The sequence below is a fragment of the Triturus cristatus genome, chromosome 5_2, assembly GCF_964204655.1.
Source record: "Triturus cristatus chromosome 5_2, aTriCri1.1, whole genome shotgun sequence".
NCBI classification, from domain to species: Eukaryota; Metazoa; Chordata; class Amphibia; order Caudata; family Salamandridae; genus Triturus; species Triturus cristatus.
In genome coordinates, this window is record NC_140588.1 from 144920581 (window position 1) to 144947783 (window position 27203).

General features: G+C 41.0%; 1 protein-coding gene across 1 annotated transcript in view; it reads left to right on the forward strand.

Annotated features, from left to right (window-relative positions):
• The window catches only part of LPCAT1 (lysophosphatidylcholine acyltransferase 1), a 445025-nt gene that overhangs the window by 311453 nt on the left and 106369 nt on the right, over positions 1 to 27203 (forward strand). Inside the window, exons 6-7 of the mRNA XM_085606924.1 lie at positions 1917 to 1975; positions 9581 to 9615. Coding sequence (XP_085463050.1) covers positions 1917 to 1975; positions 9581 to 9615 — 94 coding nt within the window. The remainder of the gene's footprint in view (positions 1 to 1916; positions 1976 to 9580; positions 9616 to 27203) is intronic.

Here is a 27203-nt window from a genome sequence, read left to right on the forward strand (position 1 = left end):
TGCGTTATTTCTATTTGTTTCCTAATTCTAAAAGACAACGCGATATGACATATTACTTTGTTTTTTTTGCTCCTAATATATGATCCCTGTTTGTCAGCGCTTCACTTGAGTCGACCCTTCGTCCATACTATATATTTGTGCCGCTAACACGAATCAAGCCAAGGATACCCACTTATTTTTTACCCCCCACTTTTAAATTCCTTCGCATTTGCACAGCGTTTTAAAATGTAAAAATTGTAATGTTACACTTTGCTTCCTTATTTATGTATGCTTTATTAAACTGCTAATATGTTATTTTCGAAACAGATGTGAACCCCATGGGTAGGGGTCACAGACCCCCTAGAGGTCCATGGACCACACATTAAATACCCCTGGGGTTGGTATATAGATATGTTTGAGAGACATAGATTTACAAGCATCCTGTTCCAAAGTGGAGTTGGGCACTCTTACGTGATAATAATACACATCTGTGAAGGTTCCATTGGAGGTCAGATTACTTTGATGCAGGTATTTTTTCTTGTGACAGCGGGGTATCATTATATGTGTATGGTGGACTCGAGTCAAGTTTGGTAACATCCTCATTTTCGACAAAGAGCTCTATGTGTTGCAACCTTCCATCTTACAGAAGACTGTACATATAGATGGCCTACCATTGGCATAAGCTTTCACCCTATTGGGGAAACAAGTGGTGACATGGAGTGGCTCCTGCCAAGAGGGAAAGCCTTCTTGTGGGAGCCTACAACAGTGATCATGAGTGGCCATGACTATATTTGCCCGTGGGCATACACCGCACTATCTGTCACAGCCAGGTTCAAAATGACATACATGGCAGTGAAGCGACAAGCACCCCTTGCAGTTAGACTAGTCCTATTCTTGTCTAAGTGAGCGAGATGTTTGTGGAATGGAATAGCCGGTCTTCCATGGTGTGGAATGTCTATGGGTGAGGCCATCCATATTCAAGAGGCTCACACAAGATGTCTCTCCACCAATGGATACCAAACTTCCCCTCTACTCCCAGTGGAAAGGTTTCTGCTCAACTCATCAGTAGATGACTGGGCAGGATTATCCAGGTAGATTGGAAACCAGTTCACTCATCTCTTTCTTTGTCTGAGGAGTACTTCGTGTAAACCCTCTCCTCAATGGCTCTCCTGCTCACTTTACCCTATATTTAAGCATATGTGATGAGGGTCACGGCATCCCATACCAACAGGATGCAACATTCAAATAAGAGGGCTTCAACACTCTGTAGCCTAGTTTTCACTCTGCAGACCAGCAGCGAGAGTGTATTAACTTGTTGACAGATACTTTGTTAAACATAACTTTTTCTCATTGAACACCTGAATTTTTTTCCGGCTTCTAGGCATCTGTTGACTGCTTCAAAAGGAAACCACCAATACCCATAGAGTTCTTTGCCTATGTAAAACAGTCCGACGTGGTGCAGGACACCCCTGTTACTTTTAATAAATGTAAACATTTGTGGTTTCAGATACATTGTTATGCAGTGCGTATGTTTTTAAAGAATGAGTGCCGGTGTCCAATGGTATTCTCAGAAGCCAGGCGATGTTATTAAATGTTGCTGATCCCAATGCGTAGTCTTGAATCCACCCCATGTCTCTTTAATCTACTGTCACACATTCCCTGCCGCTTTATCTCACCCCTGCTTCCTCCCTCTGAGATGGTTTTTCTATCTTTCTCTGATTCCTTATTTCACATGTGTTTGTTTCTTCTCCTTTCTTACTCCCTGTCAATAATAAGTACCGGTCTGCAAAAATGAGTGCTGGTGGGCCTCACTGGCTCAAATTAAGCACTGTTCTGTACTTTGACGGCTTGTTACTATACTATGAATAACTTCTGTTTTTCAGACATAACTGGGTATTTATTAAAAACTGTAATATGTAATATATATATTTTTCTAGGAGCCTTTATACCTGGAGTTCCAGTTCAGCCAGTTGTTTTACGCTATCCAAATAAAATGGTACGTGCACATTACAAATTTGATCCACCAATATAAATACGGCGGGCTTCGACCTTTTCTAAACACTGTTATTAAACAATGCCAGTGCGCAGTGCATATCCGTATTGCATACTTCAAAAATGTTAAGACACCAACCATCTAATAATATTGCATGCTAACTTATTGCTTTTTTCCAAACAGTATGATTAATGTTAATTTTTATGAACTATTGAAATTAATTAAGAGACTTAACACAAATCTGGTTATCGTTAAAGGATTGTTTTCTTTTATTTGTAATATGAAATCGGTCAACTATATTATGGGGTCTATTAGATGGGAATTTTTGGGGCCCGCTGTGTTAAGTATTTTTGAGGTCGCAAACGGACCAATTCACAGAATAGGGACATTTGTGACCACAAAAATGCTGTTTGTTATGTACAAACACTAAATTGCGAATCTACAGAATCGCAATTTGGGTTTGTGACCCAGTATTTGAAAGAAGTGTGTTTAGTGTGTCCCTTCCACATGTCAAATCATGTTGGCATATATTAATGTCTTGCAACCGAATTCAGTTGCAAAAACATGAATATTTTACCACCTCCTCAAAGGACCCCTTCCCCTTTGGGAATGTTGTAAAAATATTTTTTAAGAGTACCACTGACTTCTCTTAAAAATGAAACGTTTCGCTTTTTTTTTTGTTTTTTTTAAACACATCCAGTTTTCCATTAAAGAAAACGAATTGCATTTAAAAAAAACAATTGCTTTGTTTAAAAGCAATCACAGGCTTGGTGGTCTGCTGACCTAATGGGTGGCAAAGTGTGACCTACCTCATTAATATTCATAAGGTAGGTCAATTTGCGACCCCTAGGAATCGTAAATTTAATTGTAAAATTTCATACATTAGGAATTGTGATTTCCAAATTGCGATTAGATAAAAATGGCAATTTGGAAATCACAATTCCCTTGTTGATACATCTGGTCCTTGAATTGGTACCGTTTCTCTTTGAGTACAAGCAGACTTTCCTTTATACTAAGGTTACAGCTTTGCAGCTTATCAATTGCAAGATCATCAAATTCAAATATAACTTCAATCAACTACTGATAGTTTACCCTTCATTTATATTTGTACTATTTATATATTTAAATAGCACTTACTACTCGTGACGAGACATTAACATCACTGTGCTGATCAAAAACGTTTTCTAAAAAGGCATAAATGGAACAAAAACTTAAGAAGAACATACATCTAAATCATAGTTTCAATTCAATTAATCTTTATTCGATTATATATATCATAGTAATAAAAGATAAAAGCCACATTGAAACCTTAAAAGGCCTTATTGAACACGATGCAGTACAATTCATTCCAAAAACAATGTGTGAGCATTTAAGATCTTTATACATTTTTATAAAAATTACAACCTATTGAACTAAGCACACGTCCAGTGTAAGGCACCTTTTAAATAACTAGTAACCACCAACATCACCTCCTGATCCGATAATAGCTGTAAACATAAAAAGGCAGGGCGAAACTGAGTAAAACCTCTCGCTTTTAAAAATGGTAATAATTACCTTCTACGTAAAAACTCATAATATTTACAGAATAAAACCAGACATATCAAGGTCTGGGGTGAACTGTCATCACAAGGGCAGGTTAAAAGAGCATGGGGATCGAACTGGCCTGGAAGAAAACCGATCAGTGTACATGTGGAACCCAGACAAAATGTAGTAAGCATAGATCTCTCCCGGGGATGTTTGACTGCTATGAGATAGGGTTCAACACCAACAACGGATATCGGCAGTAAATCGGATCTGTTGGAGTTTTTTTCCAGCTCCCAGGCTTCCCTGTCATCTTTAAGCTTATTTAAAATGTATTCCTTAAAGATATAAATCAACAACAAAAGAGTGTGTCCATCAAATGTGAACAAGTGCAGGGAAGATAAGAAGAGTGAATCACTATGTTTTTAAAAGAACCCTCACTCACCAACCTAGTTGGTGACATGCTTCATCATTGGGTTCCCACCGGAGAGACCGAGTGTCTCCCCGGTGTGCTACGACGCCTGAATTACAGCGGAGCAGGTTTTTTGTGTGTGGGTGCAGTGCAAAGAGTGATAGTGTAAGTTTAAAATATGTCGCAGTTTCAACCAATAATGAATTTAATAATGGTAAACTGGACACAGTTAAAATGGTGTGGCGGACGGTATGAACTGGTGATAATTAGACCAGCTACGTCCTAAATCAAGTGCATAGTGAAAGGAGTGGTCACCCTTCAGCAATTTCTGAGAGGTTCAGTTCTGTTGAAATGAAAAAAGGACAATACAGAACAAACAAACAGAGATTCACATCATACATATATATTTGCACAAGAACAGGCATGAGCTAAATCACACACGTGTCGTGAGGAAATTTCATGCACACACATGGTGGGGATTTCCATGTCCTTGGAACTGCGGGTAGCAAAATTCATTAGTATTTGCCCGTGTTCAGAATCTAAAGGCATGTGGTGCTCTTTAGCGCTATCGCTAATTGTGCCGATAAAGTGATACACCCTGTTTTTTGTGGGGTGATACGGCAAAGCGACAAAAGTATATGGCCTTCACATTGATGGTCAGCACTGTATTATGGCCGATCTGTAGGAGGCGTAAAATAAAATAAAATAAAATGCTTGGGTTGTGATGGAGAATCGAGGGTAAATGTATCAAGTGAAATTGTGAACATCGCGAGAGCCAATCTCATTGCTTACGTGATGTTCAATTTTGTTTCACAGCATGAGTCCGGGTGGGAGGCGGGACTTGTAGTCACACTCTGGACGTGGAGTGAAAAGAATAAGAAAGATTAAAAACTTACACGATTGGAGGGTGGGTATAGGCTTCCGTCCTGTAGCACCATTACTTACTACTCCAAAGCCACCAGCCCTCTGCAACACCTATTCGGCCCTCCTGCGGACTCGGATGTTGATGTCCCGAGCCGCCGAGAGGAAGAAATAGTCAGCGTTTTTCCAATTGGGACGGCGTCACGTCATCACGTGAATCACGTGGGACGTGGACGCGGGGAAAAGAAGGAAGAGACTAGACTGCTGCTTGTCAAGGGCAAAATGAAGACTTTGTACACTTCCGGGAAGCCTCGGTAGAATTATAGCGGTACAGTGACCAGAGGCTGGAATGAAAAAAGGGGGTATTTTCGTTAGCCCAAAACAAGGAGGGATACAGCCTGACAATAACGTTACCATAATAACTCTATCTGCCATAGGAGAATTTTTTATTTATGGTGAATAACGTTTTGCGTGTTGCAATAATTTAGAACAGTCGTGCCAGTGAAACAGTGCCATGATCATAGCCTAGTCTGTCTTTAGTGGAGGCGGGGCTTGGTGTAGAAAATAAACCCATAGTTCAATACCTAATGTCGTAAGCCAATGGAAATGAAAATTCCTTAAAGATATCACAGTCGCCCTTTTTAAGTAGATATGGCCGGTTAAAATATCCATGCAGTCTAGAGAACGGGAAGAGGACTTTATATAATTAATCCATGGTATCTTATGGTCATACGTGCATTCTATGCAATCCTCAATCACGCTCCTGTTGAACCCCAGTCTCTCATTTACCCAAACAGATATCCAGAGTAACAGTGGGGCCAATTTAACCTGATCCTCCACATAATTCAAACCCAGTTCCTCATGGATTGCAAACTAGGCGCTATTTGGGCCCAGCCCCAAACGTTTTCTACAGAATCGGTCCTCCTCAAGCTGGATCGTCCTACCCCTACGGTAACCCCAAATGGCTGCACCGTATGTCAGGACTGGTAGACATTTCATTCTGTATATTTGCAACAGGGGCAAAATGGGTTTATTACCCACACCGACAGTGAAAATCTAAACAAGGCACAGCAGACTTGTGTGAACTTGGAGCAACGACTGGAAATGCAAGAAACCCAGTTGTTCTGATGGTCAAATGATACCCCCAGGTAGGGAAAGGTGGAAAACCTAGTCATGTTTTGCCCTTTGATACCAATGGGTTGTGTTCTAGCGTTCTTCCTCCCGCAGATCATATAATGGGTCTTTGAGATGTTTGTATCAAGGTCCAGATCATCCATGAACTCCACAAACTTGTCAACCAGAAGTTTTAACCCGTTTGCCGTTCGTACCATCAGTACGGCATCGTCGACGTATAGCAGGGTAGGCACACTGACAAACTTTATCCTAGACAGGTCAACCCTATTTTCAATCAAGTAGTTATTCAGGCTATTAATAGATAATAAAGACAATCTTGGAGCCAACACACATCCCTGCATAAACCCCGTGCGAGACTGAAAGATTCAGTTGTCTCCCCCTCTGTGCCGTATCTAATGTGGGCATTTACGTCTGCGTGTAAAGCTCTAAGAAAAGCGATCACCCATTTCCCTAAGGATATCGCAGAGCTTGGATCTAATCACTCAATCATAGGCACTACTAAGGTCCATAAAGGCAAGAAAAATAGACCTTTGCTTCGCCACAACATACTTCCCTATGATAAGGTTAAGTTTCAGGCACTGTTCCAGTGTGCCCATCCCTTCCCTGAATCCATATTGGACAGGGCAGATAATATCGTTTGCCTGGGGCCAAGCTTTCACTCGCTGAAGGACAATGCACCCAACCACCTTTACCACTGAACTTAACAGGGAGATTGATCTATAGCAGGCAGAGTCCTGCCTATTCCCCATCTTGAACACTTGGACTATGGTCGCAGAGTTCCTAGCCAGCGGTAGGCCCAGCTGGGTATCGGCATTAGGAACATTGGTCAGAACTGTAGCCCAGACATGTGGTTTAGCCTTCTATAGATCCATCGGTATCCCATCTGGCCCAGGTGCTTTGTTAGACGGCTACCCATGATAGCCTCACAGACCTCCTCATGCTCAAACCGTATCTCTGGTGGGTACAATTTATTAGCATCATCATGAAGAATAGGGAGTTGTTTGCCCAGAGCGTATACCTTATGGTGATGGTCAACCCAAAGGGCTGGAGAGATAGAAGAGCCTATATCATCTTGCACAGTCACATTGGGCTGCCTTCCATTAACTGCTGCCCAAAAAACCCTTAGAGTCTCTAGAGGAGCAGGTGGACACCAGCCGATCCCAAGATGCTTCCTTCAGTTCAGCCTTTCGCTTCCCTAAGGCTGCTTTGTACACCCTCCTGACATCGTTAATAATGTCCTGATTACTGGGTTTACTGTTGAGGACCTCTCACAAATAGTTACCCGCCAACCTACAGACTTTATCTAGCTATTCCGACTTTGAACTCCTGGGTCAACTCGCCATATCCCTTACGATATTTACGGTAGACTTATTTAACTGGTTAAATGCATCCACAATTAAGGCAGGTAATGTTTCCAAAGATTGCAGGGGCTCCATAATAATATCAATATTGAGGCTGACTACAGATGTAATCACTATAGGTAATGGGAGGTTGCTACACTTTACTCTCAAACCCCCTTCTTTCGTAGTTAGCTCATCAATCCTGGGACAGAATTTTCAGCAGGACCAACATTTACTCTCAGTACAGTTTCTATTGGGTTATGGTCCCTAAAGTTAGTTTTATCAACCACCCCTTGGCTGAGTTAATATAGTTAAAAGATAAAGCAGCGAAGAAACACGTAATCTTGATAATGCCATTTTTTTTTTTCTGGTTAACACTTAATTTCTGGTTGATGGTTTTCAGGACTGCAGAGACTTGTCCATGGAATTACATGTTTTCCAGTCTCAGTGAAAACCAATATTGCATTTTTAAAATTTTGTTTACAGTAACTGTCCTTATCTTCTGACAGGTTACGACAGGTTTCCTTCTAAAACACGTACTTGTTCCCTTCCAAAGTAATCAAATGTCTTGGGTTCTGTGCAAAATAAATGCCTTGCTTGGATCAAGGCCTATACTGAATTTTAAATGTAAGGTTCCTGTACTATTCGGCTGCAGTAAGAGTTCTTCTATATAACTAGACCGTTTATGATCAAAAGATTCTTTCTTTTATTGGAAACGACTTTTATGTTTTGTCAATTCATATCAAACCAATTCATAAAGAAATTAGTACCTTTATGAGTTTTAAGTTATGCCTACCTTATCAGTAAAATTCCTACTTTTTAGGGATTTTTGAAAATCCTCAGGGATGAAAACTGTAGATTTCAGTGAGTATGCATAACACAAAACCAGTAAATATTCAGTTATTGGAAAATCGTCAGGCTTACAATTAAGATGCATATACACGTCAAAAGTTCCTACTGGCTTGCAACTCTCCGAGCACCCCAAGCAATGTCTCCGTCAACCCTAGATCATTAACACTCAACATAGCTGTCTTTCTTTCTGCCAAAATGACTCCCCGCCAAGTAGTATTCATAAATGGAAGTTCTTCCCACCCATGCCTTAGGAAGTTTTCTTAATAGGTCATACCAATGCATAGAGACAACTGCTTTAATCACTTTTAGTCGACGAAAATCTTGTAGGCTCCTCTTCAATATGCAAACCTTTATCTGCAACAGCCTTTAGTTATGGAAAAATGGTGGTTATGGCTTTTGCGTATTATCTTTAAAGATGAAGGACCAACATATTAAAACCTCCATTCCGTTAAATGTGCGCGACCCCTATCTGAAATGTCAGGCCCTCTGGCTTGAATGATATTATCAAAAGACTCAACATTTGCCGTCATTCCTCCTGATTAGTAGTACAAAGTTGAAGTCTACTATTTCTAAATATCTTCATAAACATTTTGTTGTTTTAGCACGACATTTTAAATTTTCCTAGTTTTGACCGAAAACACAGTTTTAGGGTTGCCGGCTCCATGTAAGGAGACCAATTTGGTTGGTAGAGACCTACTAAATGTCCTCATCCAGAAAATGATTACTTCAAAAAATAGCATGTAAGGCAGGCACATCCACTGTAGGTTCAGCAGGGCTAGATCCACCCACAAAAAACTCATTTATTTATAAAACATTTAAGTAGAACTAATTTCAAAAGTCAGTGGCTTTCGAGAAGATCTGGCATGCATATTTGTTCAACATCCTTGGCCTCAAGAATATTATCCTGGATTAACTTCAGGATTTATTGAAATTATATATTGTTATCACTTATATTAACTACTACTGCATCAAAGAGGGATTTGTGGATTTCTGAGAAATATTCGTAGTGTAAGTCGAATGCAGCCGAACAGGTGTGTTTTATGTTTTTAGACCTGGACCTCTTCCTAAATATTGCATAACTGTCTTTAATGTCACGATGAAATGAAGGGCTGTCATGTTAAGAGTAAGCTTAAAAACCCTGCGTTGGAAGTTTAAAAGCATCCTGTTTTTCTGATGTGAAGAAAATGGTCACACATCAGCTCTAAATCACCCATGCTGGCTCTCTAATTCAGTGCCTGCCTGGCTGTGCTGCTGTTGACAGCACTGGCTTGATTTGATTTCTGTTTTCATCATGAAGTGTGTTTGCAGGGAAAAATGAACCAAATCCCTTCAGCAATGATTTGCCCTTGGAAAGTGACAGATTGAAAAATGTGTAATTGTGATGGTGAGCTTTATAGTGGAGACGTAGAGAATGCAAAAAAAACACAATGGGATTTGCTTATGGACAGAATTGTTTGTTAACATTGCTTTCTGTTGCTTTGTTTATAGGACACAATTACGTGGACGTGGCAGGGACCCGGCGCGTAAGTACAGATGTCATTACTGTCTTATGGTTCCTTTATTTCAAGTCACAGTATTGTGGGTGCTTTCTTACTTTCCCAGAATCATGACAACGTTAAATAATTGTCCCTTGTGGCTCTTGTGGCCCTTCACACCCTTACGGATATGGAGGAGATATGATGGTGCCCCAACACATACTGTCTGAAAGTAGAACAGTCAAGAGTAGCTACTTTTCAGGGACATGCGTTCCTGCTTCACTCTCTACATAGCGTAGTTCTAGTTTTGTAGTTGCTGCTGGCAATGAAAGGGAGCAAGATCATATTTAAATTGGGCACGCTCGTTGCAAATGACTTCCATGCCAGTCTGATAGTGTCACTGGGAATGCCTACTGTCAGAACACAACAGTAGCTATTCTGAGCATTATGTACAGTGCAGTGGCTACCTCTCTGATGGAACTACCACACCAATCACATCCAGCTTTGGTTGATCTATATTCTTGGTATAAAATTATGACTTCCTGAACCAGCTGTGTACCTAGAAGGATAGAGTGCAGGGGCGGCTGCCTCTGTACGGGGGTGGTGGGGTGGGGAGGCATGATAAAAAAACATACCTTCTTTGCCGCCGCATGTCTCTCCTCCGTCCTCGCTCTCTGCCACCGTAAACACCCAGACTCCCGGACTCTCCCAGCCAATCACGAAGCTGCAGGAGCAGCATCGCGATTGATCTGAGCGGCCTGTTTGGCTGGTCAGGCAGTACCTGGGACACTGGGCATGTTCTCCACCAGGCTGTGCAATACAGCCCAGTGGAGAGCATGCCAAGTGCGCATGACTGTTTGGCCAGCCCCAAAGGGATGGCCGAGCTGTCATGCACACTTAGGGAGGGAGTGCAAACAACCCCTGCTCCCTCTGACGATGGCGAGCCCTGCCCTACCTGACCTTCCTGGAGTCCCGTAAAGAAAAATAAAATAATTTCTTTTTGCTATCATATTTTATTTTTATTTTGCACTGCTCAACGAGCAGTGGGGCAACACTCCGCCTTAGCAGAGGAGCCGCCACTGGTAGAGTGATAGGTTTTTGAAATGGTGGTGGTGAAAGATGAATGAATCTTGTGGTGGGGCATACAGCTTCGCCATCATAGACTCTGCTTTTCCATTTCGGCGACCAACTAGCTTGTTGGCCTGCATAGGGCTGTCTTCCATTCAGAGTGTGTGAATTGCAGAGACTTATGGCATCCAGTGTTTTAACATTCCTGTAGCACTCCGCATTAGTGGGCCCAGGAGGATGCACATACATTGTATCTCTTGTCAGGAAGGAAGGTTACGTAATCCAATGTGTCTGTACTTAGTATGGTGTGAGGGACTATGCCTGCTGTGTTAATTAGTGTGCTCCTGCAAGTCGTTGCTATGTGAGAATGCATATGCGTAGAAATTTACAGAGGTTAGTTGATTATATGCCCCAGCAAGGAGTTCACAGGTGAACTGAGCTGTCTTTGGAACAAGCCTGTGGGTCCTTGATCCTAAAGCTATGCATTGTGACCAGGAGAGTGCTAAGGTTTCCTTTGTGGAGGACTCGGATAGCAGCGGGCTCTTTCCTGAGGAATGAACTAAACCTCCGGAAGCTAAAGGCTGGTACTGGGGTAGGCTGAAGGCACCAGAGGTAGATTAAGGCAATCCAGATTCAAGCCTGTCTTCACCAAGCAAAAGAGGTAAGAATTGGATAAGATCTGGCGTAATCTGGATCAGGTGATTTCTGGTCAGGCATTCAGTGGGCCCCCCAGCCTTCTAATTAAGAGCAGTTTTAGCTGTTTTTGGACTTGAGTACTCATGTAAAGTGGGTTTCCTGGAATGTGATAACCAGGTTTTGACCAATATATACAATGATATTTTATGGATAGCTTAATTTCCCAGACACGCATTGCACTCCAGACCAGTGGTGATGAATAACTATTGACCATGTTAGCACCAAAGGCAGGCATTTTGTCTTAGTCTGTTGTTATGTAGGTATAGCCAGGGCTACATTTGCACTTAAAGCTCTACTTGCCAAAGGCCGCTATTTGATGTTTGGGAACAGGTGGGTAAGGTCATGGCTTACATCATTCTCCTACCTTCAAGAGATGCCTCTGGCAGAATATGAATAACAGGAATTTAAAGTCAAATTACTTCAAGGAAAATGTGGGCGGGGGGGGGGAATTAGCCATCTTCACATGTTGCATGCAGTTTGGGAAAAAAATCATGAACTCTAAGGAGCTAAGAGTTGGATATGTACAAGTTTCTCCAAGCAGGACTCAGTAGCTGCTTACAGAAGAGGGTTCTCCCAAATGTTCATCTATGCTCTGATTGCTAGGTGTACAATGATTCAATGTCTATTTCGTTTGATAAAACAACTAAGGCTGTCATTATGAGTGGTCAGTTCTGATGGGCCTAGTAGGTTTGGACCGGTACCTCTACTAGCTTGAACAGGGACTTGATCAACGATTGCCTGTCTCTTGATGGGGCAGACCGCATTCCCTGGTTGACCTACATTAAAACTTTCCTAGAGGATTTTGGACATCCTGAGTACTTTTCTAATCCTGACAGTTTGAATAATGTCACCAGAAATAATCTAAAATCATTATGTCTAGATCATTTGGAGTCTATTCATCTGTTAATAATACTGTGAAACCGTCAGTGAGAGCACACCAAGTACTCCTGACTCAGGAATACAGCCATACTTATTAAATACCATAGGAGCCTATGATAGGTTGTTACTGACCCGCTCACGCCTTGGAATTTTTAACATCAGGGTCACTTTTCCAAATACTATCGATTGATCTCGCTCCCTATGTTTATGACCGTGTGATAATAGCTCTGCTCAGTCAACAATTCATGTTATGTTTTTTTGCAAATTTTATTCTGTGCTTAGGACAAAATGGATTTTACCTATTTTAAAGTGGTGCAGCCTGAGACAATACCTGCCTTTTTAAAGTTGCAATATCTGAATGATGGACCTGTGACTGATCATATCAAATACCTGAAAGGGGTGGTTAGACACCGGACGACAATGGATGGCCCTCTCCTTTCTTAAATTGTCTAAGTCCTTTTTAAAATCTATTTTATTCAAATTATTTTGATGTAATGTATGCTCTTTTAACATGTATTGTGCTTTTATGGTTTAATACTTTTTAAATCGAATAAAGAGTATTCTGATCTGATCTAATGGGCCTAGTAGCAGGAGTTACAGGTCCCATTGGAACTCTGTGTTTAGTTGATACACTGCTGCTATGTGGTTTTCCACACAGATAATTCACCCTCTGCCAGCAGGCGACATTTCTGGATGGAATACGTGGGAAAGATTTAGAAACAGTATGGTATCAGCTTTCTGCATGCTGGTCCGAAACATTGGCACTCCAGTTTCTTACCACCGTCTGAAATTACTGGGATCCTTGGTTATGGTAAATCTGGAGGAGAAAAATAATTGGGATTTTTATGGGCCTCTCGTTATAAAGTTGTAAATGCTTTATATCAATGTGTTGATGCTGTCTTTTTTCAGTTTTGAATTGAGGGAGAGACTTTATTTGATTGCCTTGAACAATTTGAGAATTGGGCTAGAACCTGATTTCCACCTCTCCTGTCCTTTCACCCTCCTTCCTTTATTTAAACTTAATGATGCTCTGCCATTGAACTGTGTACATTTCCAGTTTTCCTTTTACTGTTCCTTTTACCGGTCTAGCACAGACCCAGCATTCCACTGAATTTCAGTAGAATTGCATTGTTGTGTGTGTTTTGCTGCCAAACTATTTTAGATTTCACGCAGAGTGGTCTACTACATGGCTGTGCATGCCACAGAAGGAACTCTAGAGATGATCTACATGGAGGTCTGGCAGCAAATTTTCACTTTGAAGGTCAGCACGACCTTCAAGCATTTCATTTACGAGTTCTTTGACTCTCTAGGTCTGTTTAAATACACTTTTTGTATGGAATGGAGCTTTGAATGCCTGCATCATTCATGTTCTGAGCAAGCGCTGGATTAATTAACCACCTTTAGTAGTGTGAGCAAAGTACATCTAGCGATCCACTCCTTACCCATTCCTGCGATGCAACTCTGAGACATATGTCACTCACTTGAGTCTGAGCCGAGTGTATATGTACCGTCTATTAGGTATGCTCCATTATTCTTTTGTCCTGTTTCACGATTGGTATAGGGCAGAAACTTCGTTGACTGATATAGATGAAACTGCAATTTTACTACAAGCTTCCGCTGCTACGCCCCTAGTGTGAACTTCACTGCAGAGTGCTAGCAATAATATGCTGTTTTTTTGTTAAAATTTATGTTTTCAACTTTTACAGATATTCTATTTAGATGTGACATAGTTTACTTCATTGCTGTGTTATTCCCTTTCGCTGTTTGCCTTTATGTCCAATAGTCATGCAAAAAATATATATATTCAGACATCTAATATATTGATTGCATCTCCACACAGATATATCTTTACTCTGTACAAGTAACCTCATTAATTTAAATGGCATAACTATGAGTCCTTGGGAAATCTTATTTTGTCCTACAAAAATGATTGGAAATAGTCTCCATACTTAAGGTCACTTTTTTATTCCGTTTTTATTGGCCATATTTTCATGTTACTTTAAAAAAAGCTAATCTCTCTCAATATAGCACTGAACGATCCTCTCTATGATCTTTGCACGGAACGTTGGGTAAGGCATTGTCATTGTGGGCTCCTTGTTTGCTTCATTATGGGCATTTAGGGCCCTCCTAATATCAGAGAGATGTTACAAGATAGTCATTAATGTTTAAAGTGTTCCAGCCTCCTGTACAAGATGGAAGAATGTAATCATAATTCTAAAATGTTGCACAAACTCCTCATTTGTTTTGCTAAATATTTTGGTCTATCACCATTTTAAATTCAAAGTTATGTTACTTTGGATGTAAACCAACTAATATACATGCAGATTAAGAAATTGCATTTGAAAACTCCCTGTAAAAAAATTCACAATAATCACAGGATCATACAAGAAATCTAAAATAACAATAACTGCCTTATCAGTCATCATTAAAAATTCATAAAACCGACTTTTGGAATTCATAGCAAGAACGTATATTCCTTAACAGCGAATAAAAGGTGTGTCATTAAACGGAAGATGAGCATAGGTTGCTATAATCCACTATGACTAAATATCCCTGTGAGCAAAAGATACACAATTGATGGAGGGAATGCAGAACAGATCAAGACATTCACCCCCAGTCAAGAGATCTGGGTTAAATCCACCATTCTTTTGCTCACCATGCCACCCCAGTTTAGACCTGGCCATATGCAAATCTGTCTTGACCCTGTGCCTCATGGAAACAGTCCAGCCCGAATTGCCAAGCCAGGTCCTCCCTGGACCGGAAACAAGCATCCTAGGACTGGTTTCGGGGTTTCACCCCTCTTCAGCCAGGATAGCTTGAATCCAGTGGCACAGTGAGCCCGGGACCCACGTCTGGACATACCCGGCGTACTTAGGGCGAGAAAGCAAAAGACACACAATTGATGGACGGAATGCAGAACAAATCAAAACATTCACCCCCAGTCAAGAGATCTGGGTTAAATCCACCATTCTTTTGCTCACCATGCCACCCCAGTTTAGACCTGGCCATATGCAAATCAGTCTTGACCCTGTGCCTCATGGCAACAGTCCAGCCCGAACTGCCAAGCCAGGTCCTCCCTGGACCGGAAACAAGCATCCTAGGACTGGTTTCGGGGTTTCACCCCTCTTCAGCCAGGATAGCTTGAATCCAGTGGCACAGTGAGCCCGGGACCCACGTCTGGACATACCCGGCGGACTTAGGGCGAGAAAGCAAAAGACACTCAATTGATGGACGGAATGCAGAACAAATCAAAACATTCACCCCCAGTCAAGAGATCTGGGTTAAATCCATTATTCTTTTGCTCACCATGCCACCCCAGTTTAGACCTGGCCATATGCAAATCAGTCTTGACCCTCTACCTCATGGAAACAGTCCAGCCCGAACTGCCAAGTCAGATCTTCCCTGGACTGGAAAGAAGCATCCTAGGACCGATTTTGGGGTTTCAAATACAAAGTTCTTTAAAGTTATGGATTAAAAATATCTAAAAATTTCTCTCACTTAAATATAGTTTTATAGTGCCATAATGTTTTGAATAAAGTGCCTAGGGATCTAGGAGATTCCCTCTGAAGCTCGCCCTCAAATGGTCTCAGCCCTTTGGCGCACCAAATATGAAGCCACTACGATATAGGCCTCAGTTTAGTGAGCTCTACAGCAGGCTTCAAGGTGAACTCTAACCTTAAGGGTAATAGATGAGCATTCTAGCTCAGATTCGTTAAGGACCTTATGTAGATATATTCTCTTCAATCCCTAGGTTTGTAAATTCAGTGTCTCCAAAGATCTGCAGCATAAACAGCAGCATTAATTGCTTGAGCTTTATAAATTTCTATTACTGGGGAGATTGGGTGCGAAGAAGTGTGCTTAGCAATTCTGAGAATGTCTGAAGCCCTGAGTTAAATGATTCGGGAGCTTTCTGTAATTTGTGGCATGAAATGGAGTTGGTTAGCCTGATTCCCAAATAATCCAATTCATTGACTCTCGTGAGGATGTTCTCCCCCAACCTCACGAGCTAACATTTTCTTACCACCAAACATCAGTGCTACATAAATACACAATTCTGAGAATGCCACAACTTGATTTCTACAAATGGTAAACAAAGTTCTACCTTCTACATGCCGTTGTATTAAACCATTCAACATTGCAGTAGTGAGGCCTATGTTTATCAATGAAGTCCATAGCAAATGGTTCTGAATATTATGAAATGCAGACTTTAGGTACACGATGACCACATAAAGGGATTTTTTTTTTTCTTTAAGAGAAATATTTTTTTGCAGTCATAAGATCTAAAGACTTGGTCTACAATATGTATGCTCTTCTTGAAGGCAGTTTGACAATGTGAAAGAACGTCATTCTCCAATTCAAGTCTTGCGAGCATCAGCCCCCCAAAGATGTGAAGAGTCGGTGAGACTGATTGGGGTAATTAGCCTGATTTCTGTGGCAACCCTCCTTGTGTATATTAATAATCTCTGCAAGAGCAGAGCCCTGAGCCATCCTTCAAAATAACATTCACAAGAATCATGCTATAGTGGGGTCAGATGAAAGGCTCAGCCTTTCACGAGTACATTTCTGCCTTATCTGGGCCAGGCACCCTGCCTCCCTTTTTGGGACTGTGTACCACCAATCATTTGCATATTTAGAGAAATGGCCCCCACAAGATTGTTAGCGGAGGTAGCGGCCGGCCTGGTCACCCAAGTTACTCATTAGGTGTTGCAGGAGTCTTTAGGAGTTAACTTTGGGGAAAGGCTCCTGGAGATGTCTTCCCTTCTGGATCGTGCGAAGCCTTTGTAGAGCAGTTGAAGACCCTGGTGGCAGAACTCTTCAACTATATTTTATCAGGGGTAGTATTCTTTTTGAGAAGAAGAATTTAAAGGATCCCATCAACGTAAATTCTTTTTGGCCTATAACACTACTCAATACTGAATACAAAATCCTGGCCAAATTAATTTATGCAAGGTTGGCTGTGCTGTTACACAAAGAGATGTAAATGGCGTTGTGCTCGGATGAGAACTCTATCTTTTATTACTGTTGCTTCTTTGTTACTTTTCCTCATAAGTGATTAATCAACTGAGGCATTGATAGCATCCAGCGGACATTATCGTCACCTGTTGTATCAGTTACATGCAGCCTCTATATCTCTGTATAGCTGTTGGTACTCACAGTTGTTTTGTTTATAATGTCAATCATTGGTGTAAAATCATTGTGTTGTAAAGTAGGTACCTGTATATCAAAAAAGAAATAAAGAGATATTAAAAAGAAAAAAGCGTATTGCTCTTGCTGTGGAACTGTAAGATAAGAATTGTGGTGCCTGTAAATTATACACTGCTTGTAGGTCTGCAACAGTCCATCCTCATGTTAGTGTTTACATACAAATCTCTCACACTTGATTTTTTGGCCTTATTCTACATGTTCATTCCCTGTGTCTCAGCACTCACTTAATGCGCAGTATATGTGTACACCTTATCTGTAATCGGGAGCATAGGCAATTGATGTCTCTGTCCTTCTAAAGTTCCTGTCCCAACAATATAGATCAATATGAACCAACCTCTGGGTGTCTCTACTATTTCTTCTCTCTCTCTGCACGGCATTGGTTGGCACCCTGCTGCCCACGAGTTGTTCTAGCGTACTTTCTGCCGTTTTTTTCCCAGCCATCTGTCTTGATACTCATTGGTGTTGATCTGCCAATTAAGAACATTCAAACTTCAGTTCCCCCTGACCTCCCTCTGTTGTTGTTGAAGTGCCTCCCTTTATCATCCAGGATTCCATATAAGTTCAATAGGTAGGGAGTCCAATCCCCCAAATAAAGTGGGCGTCGTTATGAATGGTGTGAAGGGTAAATTCACAAAATAATAGAGTAATCTTGGTGATACCACCATTCTGGGCAGCTCTATTCTGTGTGCAGCTGTAGCTGACATCACATTGTCTTCCTTGTGATGTACTTGCACACAGAAATATCAAAATCTATCTGCTTCCCATTGCGTGACTGGGGTATGAACGGGGGGTTGAAGGGGAGGATCCAACTATGACGTTATTGAGAAGAAGCAGGGTCAGGATTTGTTCCATTTTCTCCAAACACCATTGTTCATTGCGGGACCTCGGCCAGTAATGACACCATTCAACCATGAAAGCACATTATGGGCAGACTATGAAATCAGGTTCCTCTCTCCAGCTACTTCTGTATCTCTAGTATTACTACAGTCCATCATATTTCTTTCCAGTTGATCCATGGCTAGAAAGATGGGGGATCTGCCTTTTATTTGGTTCCTCCCCTGCTGGTCTTTTTGTTTGTTGGACTCCCCCACTCTAAAAACAATATGATTATTGTCTTTTGGTATTTGTGGCCTAGCTGGTTTCTCAACCAGTGTTTCTTGTGTAATAATTTATTCTGTGTTGGAAATTTGTGGATCCCGGTGTACCTATTGTTGAAGAATAATCATTGGTAGGTGTTTATGTGCTCCGTTTGCTGACTTGTATTTCTACCGAAGCAAAAACGTGGTTGTTCCAGTAAGAGTATGCATCATGTCTTGGTTTCCATACCTTACTGTCATTATTCTCCCTTGATATTCCAGTTTTGGTTTGTTTCCTTAAATAATTAATTCAACTCATCCTGTGTCATGTGTGTTACTAATTCTTCCTGTAATTTTGTAATGTCAATGATTGAAATCTGGTTGTTTTTTCTTGGTTAATTTGTTAAGTGTGAGGATCATTATTATGCACTATTATTATTTGTTGGTGTTGTTATTATTTATTATCAAAATAATACACTTTTCTTTGTATATTCTTTTGATAGTTTGCATAAGGACTGCTTTAGTGAAATCCTATGACTTGGGGTATTTGTTCATTAGGGTGCGTGTATTCCACTACGGTTAATGCATGCATTTTTTTGTTTTATTATATTGTATAATAAAGTAATTCAACCACTTCATAGATTTGTTTTTTTAGTGTTTTAATGTTATTTTGGTTAAGCAACTTGTTGTACTTCCCAGTGGTCTTTTCATCTTTTACACTTGAAATAAGTGTTTCTGATTTTTTCTCAAAAATATCTTTTCTGATTTCTTCTCAAAAATATCTTCTTCCTACATTTATGTTTGATGGCTGTTTAGGCAATTCTGAAGGGAAAATCTTATTTCAGTGCAGTTTCTGTAACCCTCTTTTGAAGGGTTTATTATATCATATATATCCATTTATATATCTGGAGTCTTCCCCCTGCAGTTCCACACACCTTTAGAATAAAAGACCTGGACCACGCCATGCTGTCAATGTCTTGTTGAGATGACCTAGGGCCACATGTATGAAGCATTTTCCAGTCAGAAACGGATGATAGGGTTGTTTCTGACTCCAAAAATGCTTTTGCGTACGTACAAAACACAAACTGCAATTTGGTAACACAGGACTGAACTGCAGTTTGTGTTTTCGATTTGGTATTTGGAAGGGGCGTGTTTAGTGCGTCCCTTCCAAATACCGAATCTGAATCTGAAGTATAAATGTTTTGCAACTGAATTACTGTTGCAAAACATTCAGATTTCTTATTGAAGGAGGTGGTAACCCATTCGCAAATGGGGAGGGGACCCAGGTGACCCTTTCCCCTTTGAGAATGGGAAACACATTTCCAAAAATTGAACTGCAAAGTTTTATTTTTTGTATTTAAATGCTTCCCTAAGGAAAACCAGCTGCATTAAAAAAAACATTTTTGACCTCAGCAGGCCACCACCCCTGTTACAACTGCGATTCCTAATGGGTCACAAATTGCGGCCTATCTCATTGATATGCATGAGGTAGGTCTATGTGCTACCCACTAGGACTTGCTAATGACCTCTCAAAAGAGTTACATTCATTAGGAATACAGGTTTCCTGTAGATCAGAGGATCTATATATAGCGCAAAGAGTATTGGGGAGCAGGGACAGCCCTGACGAGTGCCTCTCCTAATCATAATTTTCTCGGAACTCTCACCCATTACTGATACCCTGGCTACCGGGTCTTTATACATGGCTCTAATAGCGTTAACTGCTTTTAAACCAAATCCCCTGTCTTCAAGAATACCCCAAAGATAATCCCAGGTTACACGATCAAAAGCCTTCTCTGCGTCGAGGAGGATCATGGCCATCTCGCCCCCCCTGGCAGCATGAGTGTCAAACAGAGCGATTGCTCTCCGTATATGATCTGTAGTGCCCCGCCCAGGCACAAACCCATGCTGCCAGGGGGAAACAAGACCGCCAATAACCCCCCCCCCAACCTTTTGGCCCAAATTTTGGAATACAGTTTAGTGTCTGCATTAATAAGTGATATATTAAACAAAAAATTGCTACGTTCATCTAATTTAAGGGCACAGCATTTTAAAACACTGTTTAATCTGTACTTTACTCCAGCCAAATTGTTTTCGTGGGGATTGGTGGAGAACGATAAGTGCCCTAGGTGTCAGACTGGCCCTGCAGATCTATTACATATGTTTTTTGAATGCGATAAGTTATCCTCGATACTTAGAGAAATTTCAGATTTTCTGGCTGGATTGTTAAAATGCAGAATTGTTCTATCTTCTACACAGGTGGTGGTAGGTGTAGATAGCAAAGTTGAATTGTCTAACTCTGCTGAAGCATTGGTTTTTGTTTCGGCTGCTGTGTTGCGCATTCTTATTTCAACAGGATGGAAAGACCCTTCCCCACCCACCTTTCAAATGTGGATGGCAAGGCTCCTTGCGATACATAATATTGAGTCTTGCCTATATGACCAAAAAGGGGGAAGGATAAGGGATATGGGCAGAAATATGTGGGCTCCTCTTGATAGTTGGAGAAGATCAAACTGATGATTTATGCAGGGGTTATTCTCTGATCTTGTATTATGTAATTTTCTCATTTAGTTTGGTTGTAGAAGAATGTGTATATATTCTATTATTGGTTATTTGTATCGATTGATTGGATTACCGTGTACACCAGAAAAACTTTCAATAAAAAAAAAAAAAAAAAAAGGAATACAGGTTTCCTACAGCGATTACGGAGACAATCACAATTATGAAATCGGTATTCCTAATAATAGTACATCTGGCCCCAAATTCTGTGGCCACTGGGCGCTGGGATTGAGGGTAGTCGTTTACAGTGTATGACTGTGTGTGACCTACTGTGTCTTTGAAACAGCTAGAGGTGGGGTTAAATAGCTACTGTGGGTGAGGGCACTGCATAAAGAGCATGCACTCAGTGCCCTTCAGGTTCGGGGGGAGTGTTATTTCATGCTAGACATGGCCTGCAAGAACTAAATACCATTGTTCAAGGTTCGTTCATACCCAGTCAGTACTGTAGGTAGGAAATGTCAGCAGGGCATTACCAAAGACCATGCACCAAGAAAAGAGTCCCCTAGGCACTGGAAATGGGGAAACTGGTTTATGGGGCTGGAAGAAAGACATGCTTTTCACTAAGTTCCTCTTGAATGGTGAACTCAGTCTGTAGTGGCACAGGGTGTGGGTGTGAAGGCCTCTTCCTCTATGTCCTGGGCAGAGCTAGAGGCAATACCAAGTGAACATTGTGGTTGGGCCACTAGATTTATGTTATTTCCAGAGTCCTCCTCCTGCACCTAGTACTCTTTAGACATGTGCATTCTGTGGTAGGGAATTGGTTGCAGTGCCTGACAGGAAGCCATGTGCTGGTGACATGGTGCTTGGCTTCCTCCAGTATATTACTACAAAACCCAAACAGTTCAATGTACAAGTATATGTGATGGCTAGACTCAATAGATCTAAAATACTTTTTGCCCCCACAGGAATCTAGGTACTCGTATCTTTTTATTGAAATAATTCAAGATAGCTGGCCCGAAAGGGGCTTTGTTACTAAAGTAGGAGTAAAATGCCCCACGTATACGGTTCTCACACACCAACTGATACAAGTACAATCGGAACCTTCACTACAGTTAATATAATAACACTGATGATATGGCACTGTGACTATGTGTGTCATCCAAGCGTGATATACCACGCTGGTTCTGAGTTTGATTTATGAAAAACAATTGGTCCTTCAAACATGTATGAGTAAGAGAACAATGAATATAGATCAGAATCTGTGCTATATTAGGTAGAGATGTCCATCTGGACATGTAGATTTAATATTTAAACCGTGGTTATTCAAAATCAAAGAGAGCGTAATAGAGTGGGACACAGTCCTGTATCCTTCAACAAACAACAAATAAGGACAATCACATATATATAGACATTTTTCAGGCAAAACAAACAAGCTTAACGCCAATGCAGATAATAGGGGCGAGCTTTTAGGAAGTAAACAGTAATGCACTGGCTTTAACACATGAGTTTAACGCGCATGCTGTTTAAAAGATTCGACGACATTTCGATCTATACCAAGATACATAGATCATCATCAGGACGAGAGTTATAACAAGCCTGAAAAACACACTGCCTGGTTAGCTAGCGAGTGCGGGGAGAGAGGGATCCGAGGGTAAGGGTAGAGGTAGCGGTTGCTAACTGTTTATCATTTCAAGGTATTAATTCAATGCGTGGATGGAGGGCGGCGCCGGTAGAGCAGGTAATTTCAGCGAAGGCGTCCGCGGCAGTTCAGATCTCTTGTCGATCACAAGGGAGCCGTTAGGTGTTCTGAATTGGAATGAGCAGGATCGCTCGGTTATGAGTGTGATGTCACATAAATATAGTTTATTCTAAAACTCTTACTGATGGCAGTGCATGTTAACTTCGAACCTGGGCCCAAGCATTTCTGAGTAATTTGGAACCAATCTAGTTTGGTTGTTTTGTACCACCACATATAGGGCTCTTCTTTAGGATAACAATATGTAAAGCCAGATATTTGAACCACCCATTAACTCAATCCAGGATTTTAAGCATAAGTACTGTTTGATAACAATGGGGAGAGGATGTGGCCTCACTGCTAGGTCGGTGGACCTCAAATCTGGGGAACTGGGTTTGTGTCTCAGCAACGACTTCAACATCCTGTGATTCTCGGCAAATCACTAAATCCCCCTTTGTGCCAAACAAAATGAATGTCTCCTGGTGTAACTCAATTGGTGCTCATGTAGAGCGCACAGATACCTGATACCTTCGGGTCAAGTTTGCGCTGTATAAAACTCAGAGAAAAAAAAACATGGTGCTTGGGCTAAGTGTCTTCTGTGGCACCAGTGTCTTGTTTCATTAAAACAGAAATGTGGTACCCTGAAGATCAGCAACACTTATATAGATAATTGATGAATAAAGAATTGATGTATGCCAAAATAGTGAACCACTGAATGAGTAATCTTTGGTGTTGAATTATGTTGCCGACTCAGTATGTCAGGGACCAAGTATACAAATTTACTATGGAGCGTCCATTAATTGAAGCAATGGTGCACCCGAATCAACGTATCAGCCGAATGAACGCATCAGCCTAAAGCACCTTCATTCAGAGCAAACTATTGCTTCAACTGACGTACACAGTATTTACCATGCCATTTTTATCAAGAAATGGTCTTTTGTTACCTATAAGGCCTATAAAGATATCTAGTAACGGTCAGTGATTCTGCGGTCATGCTTCTTAATCTGAAACGACAGTAACAACATCTTTTAATAGTAATTGTTACTACTGCTTTGTTTCTCTATATAGTGGTAATCAAGCAGCACCGCATCTTTTAGTTTGTACTCTTTTTGAAAACATTTGTTGATTTTCATTCAATGACCACTTTGTGTGTGCACCTAATAAATGGGTAGTGTTATTGCAGCCTTTTAATCAATATCATATTTTTGAGAAACCTTTTGTTTCAGTTTCAAGGTTTGTAATAACTCTGGTGAAGGTGACAAACATTAGCCCACCAGTGATATCATTGATTATTTCATTTGTAAAGTCATGTTTGAGGTCGTGACAATGCATGAGTGGGGGTTTGTGTTTTATTTTCTTAGCATGAAGTCCCATTAAGTAAACTTTTTTTTGTGTCAATATGCAAAATTAAATGTGATCAGCTTCTCTGAGTGGCACCATTTCCGTTTATATATACCCTTTCAAACGGCAGAGATTCCGAATATTTTGTCCACTTTCTCATCAATGGTTTACTTACAATAAAGTGAGTTTATTCTACATATATTTATATAGTATGTATTATATATATATATTATAATATATGTAATCTAGCGTGCTGCATGCGAATGACTATGCTGATATTTTTCTGGTATATTTGCTGTACAGATAGATGTGTTCAGTTATATTCATAATTCAATTTTATAAAAACATCAAATTGTGGCTCACACTATCGTTTTCCAGAGGATTACTGGGGCAGATTCCAGTTTCCCAATTAGTGGGGTGAATTTGTGACTGTGAACCCAAGAAGCTTTCCCCCCCCCCCCCCCCCCAGCCCATCTACTAACAACCTCTCCTCACTTCAGCGGCACAGCCCCTGCTGCTTTATCGATGATTGTTCAATACAGCTTGGTACAGCCCACAATGTTGGCCTGGGGTTTGTACAGCTTCCAAAGTGTACTCGCCACTCCTGCACGCAATTGCGTTCCATGGTGCGCCAAAGTGTCTGAAAGGTGATATGATGTGTAGTATAAAACAAGGAAGTATACAAGTAAATAAATATCTTAACAAAATAATTATGCACCTTATCTAAGCAACACCTGTTTCCCAAGACGTGAGGCGAGATGGTAATAGGATGGGACTGCTTGGTAGGAGGAGCGTAAAGTAAAGTGCCAGTAGCGGCGAACGTCATTTAGAGTTCAGCAGATAGGGGACATCCTTCAACAATGCAGATATCCCCTCCGCCCAATTGAGATTGTTTACATTTAATGAGGATGGGTAGGAAATTATTGTATACATATAATAAGGGCGGACAAGACATTTGCTTATTTTTGGTAAATGTCCTGTGTCTGCCTAATTCAAAGTAAGCCCTCCAGGTTTTAAAATGTTGGGTAGCTAATACATACGTTTATTAACCATGCGTAGAGGCCCAGGCCTGGGCCTTGCTTTAGATGATGAGAAACACGGTCTGGATTGATTTGGTAGAACTGTCTCCAAATAGTTGGCCGTGGTCATTTTGTCCCACAGATCGATATTGAAGTCCTGGTTGGGCTGTTTTTCTCCATTAACTTGTAATGGAGTCCATTACGTTAGAAGCAATTGTTTATATCTTGTTTACTTTGCTGAAAAGTCTCAGCTGTTTTGTGAACCGTTCTAATAGTCACACTTTTTACTCCATTAAAAAATAACCGAGAACCACAGGCCCCGCGGGAAGGCAATATTGATCTGTGTTGCAATCTAATGCACGGTGACCATTGGACCTATAGCAACATTAACACTTCACTGAAGGCCTGCAGTGCCTTGATTTTTGTTAAGCCCTTAAGTGCCTGCTGTGCATCTGTGTAACAAGCACAGCCATTGATGGGGGCCCTTCTCCGGTTTACCCAGCGCACAATGTTTATAGAGTCTTTGCTTTGTACAGTTTTGCAAGGCAAGCACTCTAAACGTTTGCCCATTGGTGTCTCCACTACAGATTTCATTGGTGCCTTCACTATAATCTTTATCCAGGCAGTATTAATCAAAGACTTTGTCCCACAAGCTAGTAATAAATTAGACTGTGCTATGTTCATTCACAATTAACAATAAGGGGGATTTGCTCACATTCAAAAATGTGAACTACAATCTGTTCTAAACCAAAGTACCGTTCTTACTGAATTTTGATAAGGCAACTTTAATTGACTTCCGGTTTTGTTGATTACTTCACATACAACATGAATATAGCATATTCCACTATCTAGTGCAGGGTGCAGAAACGTTGTTATGGCGTTTTCTTTGTTAGTACAAATTTTCTAAAGTGTTTGGACGTCAACCATTGGCATGTTTCGGATTACTCTATATGACGTCCCCCCCCCTGCCAACTATCGCAAGTAGACTTCACCTTGAAATGCCTTTATCCTAAGGTTTACAAGCACGCAGAAGGATATCAAAGCAAAATATTTTTTTAAGCAGAAATATAATCTGGGAAGCAAGAAAAGGCACTGAGCCCACAGCACATCTGTTGAGCACACTCACTGACAGACCTAAGCGAGTTTTGGACCTATTTGTTTTTGCACATCGGCTCTCCAATGTTTCCTGTTGGATGATATTGATTTTATTCACATTTTCACTTAAACACTATACACCAAAATCTAGTTATGGAAATGTCTACTTTTAAATTATGTGCCACACTTTATACATTTTTTGTGTATGGACCTGTATAGACTCCACAAGCTTTGCATGGCTAGGTCTCATTACGAATGCCCCGAAATAATCCCAGTTATTTCTCCACTGCTTGAATTATTATTACAGGTGGTTCTGTCATTCCAGGGTCAATGTGGGACAATGAGGGGGATTAGAAGTTTTTCTGGAATAACATACAGGAGTAGATGTTTCTTCATCCTTTATTGGGCACCTGTTAATGAGGGCCCAAGTGGTAGCTTGTAATGTTTTTTCAAGAAACATATATATATATATTACCTACTGGCGGTCGCCAGTAGGTAGTTATAGTTAGGACCACGTTTCCATAGGAAAACCTCAACATTCTATTTTGAATAACTTTGGCGCCGGTCGACGAATCCTCGCGAATTTCTCAAAATAGGTGGGGCGCTACGCTCCGCTCCTACCCTGAAAGTCTCGGGGGGATCCGTCAAGCGGGGGCTGAGATAAAAGGGGGGTCCCAAAACGCGTTTTTCCCATGCATTTTTCCATAGGACCTTTAGAACGAGCTACAGCCCGAACGGCTGAACAGAATTACTCAAAATTTGGCACAGAGGTAGTCCCTAGGTCAAGGAAGTGCCTTTTGTAGGTTTGGTGTAAATCTGTTCAGTAGATTCTGAGAAAATAGCCTTTAAATCAATATATATATCTGAGCCCGCTTACGGTACGCTTACCGTACGCTTACGGTAAGCGTACGGTGGCGTGCGCGAGCGCGATTCTGATTGGCTCTTAGATCTTAGTAAACATTCGAATCGGCCGAAACCAGGAAGCGGCGGCCGCCATTTTGTGTATTTCAATCTGAAAAAAAAGAG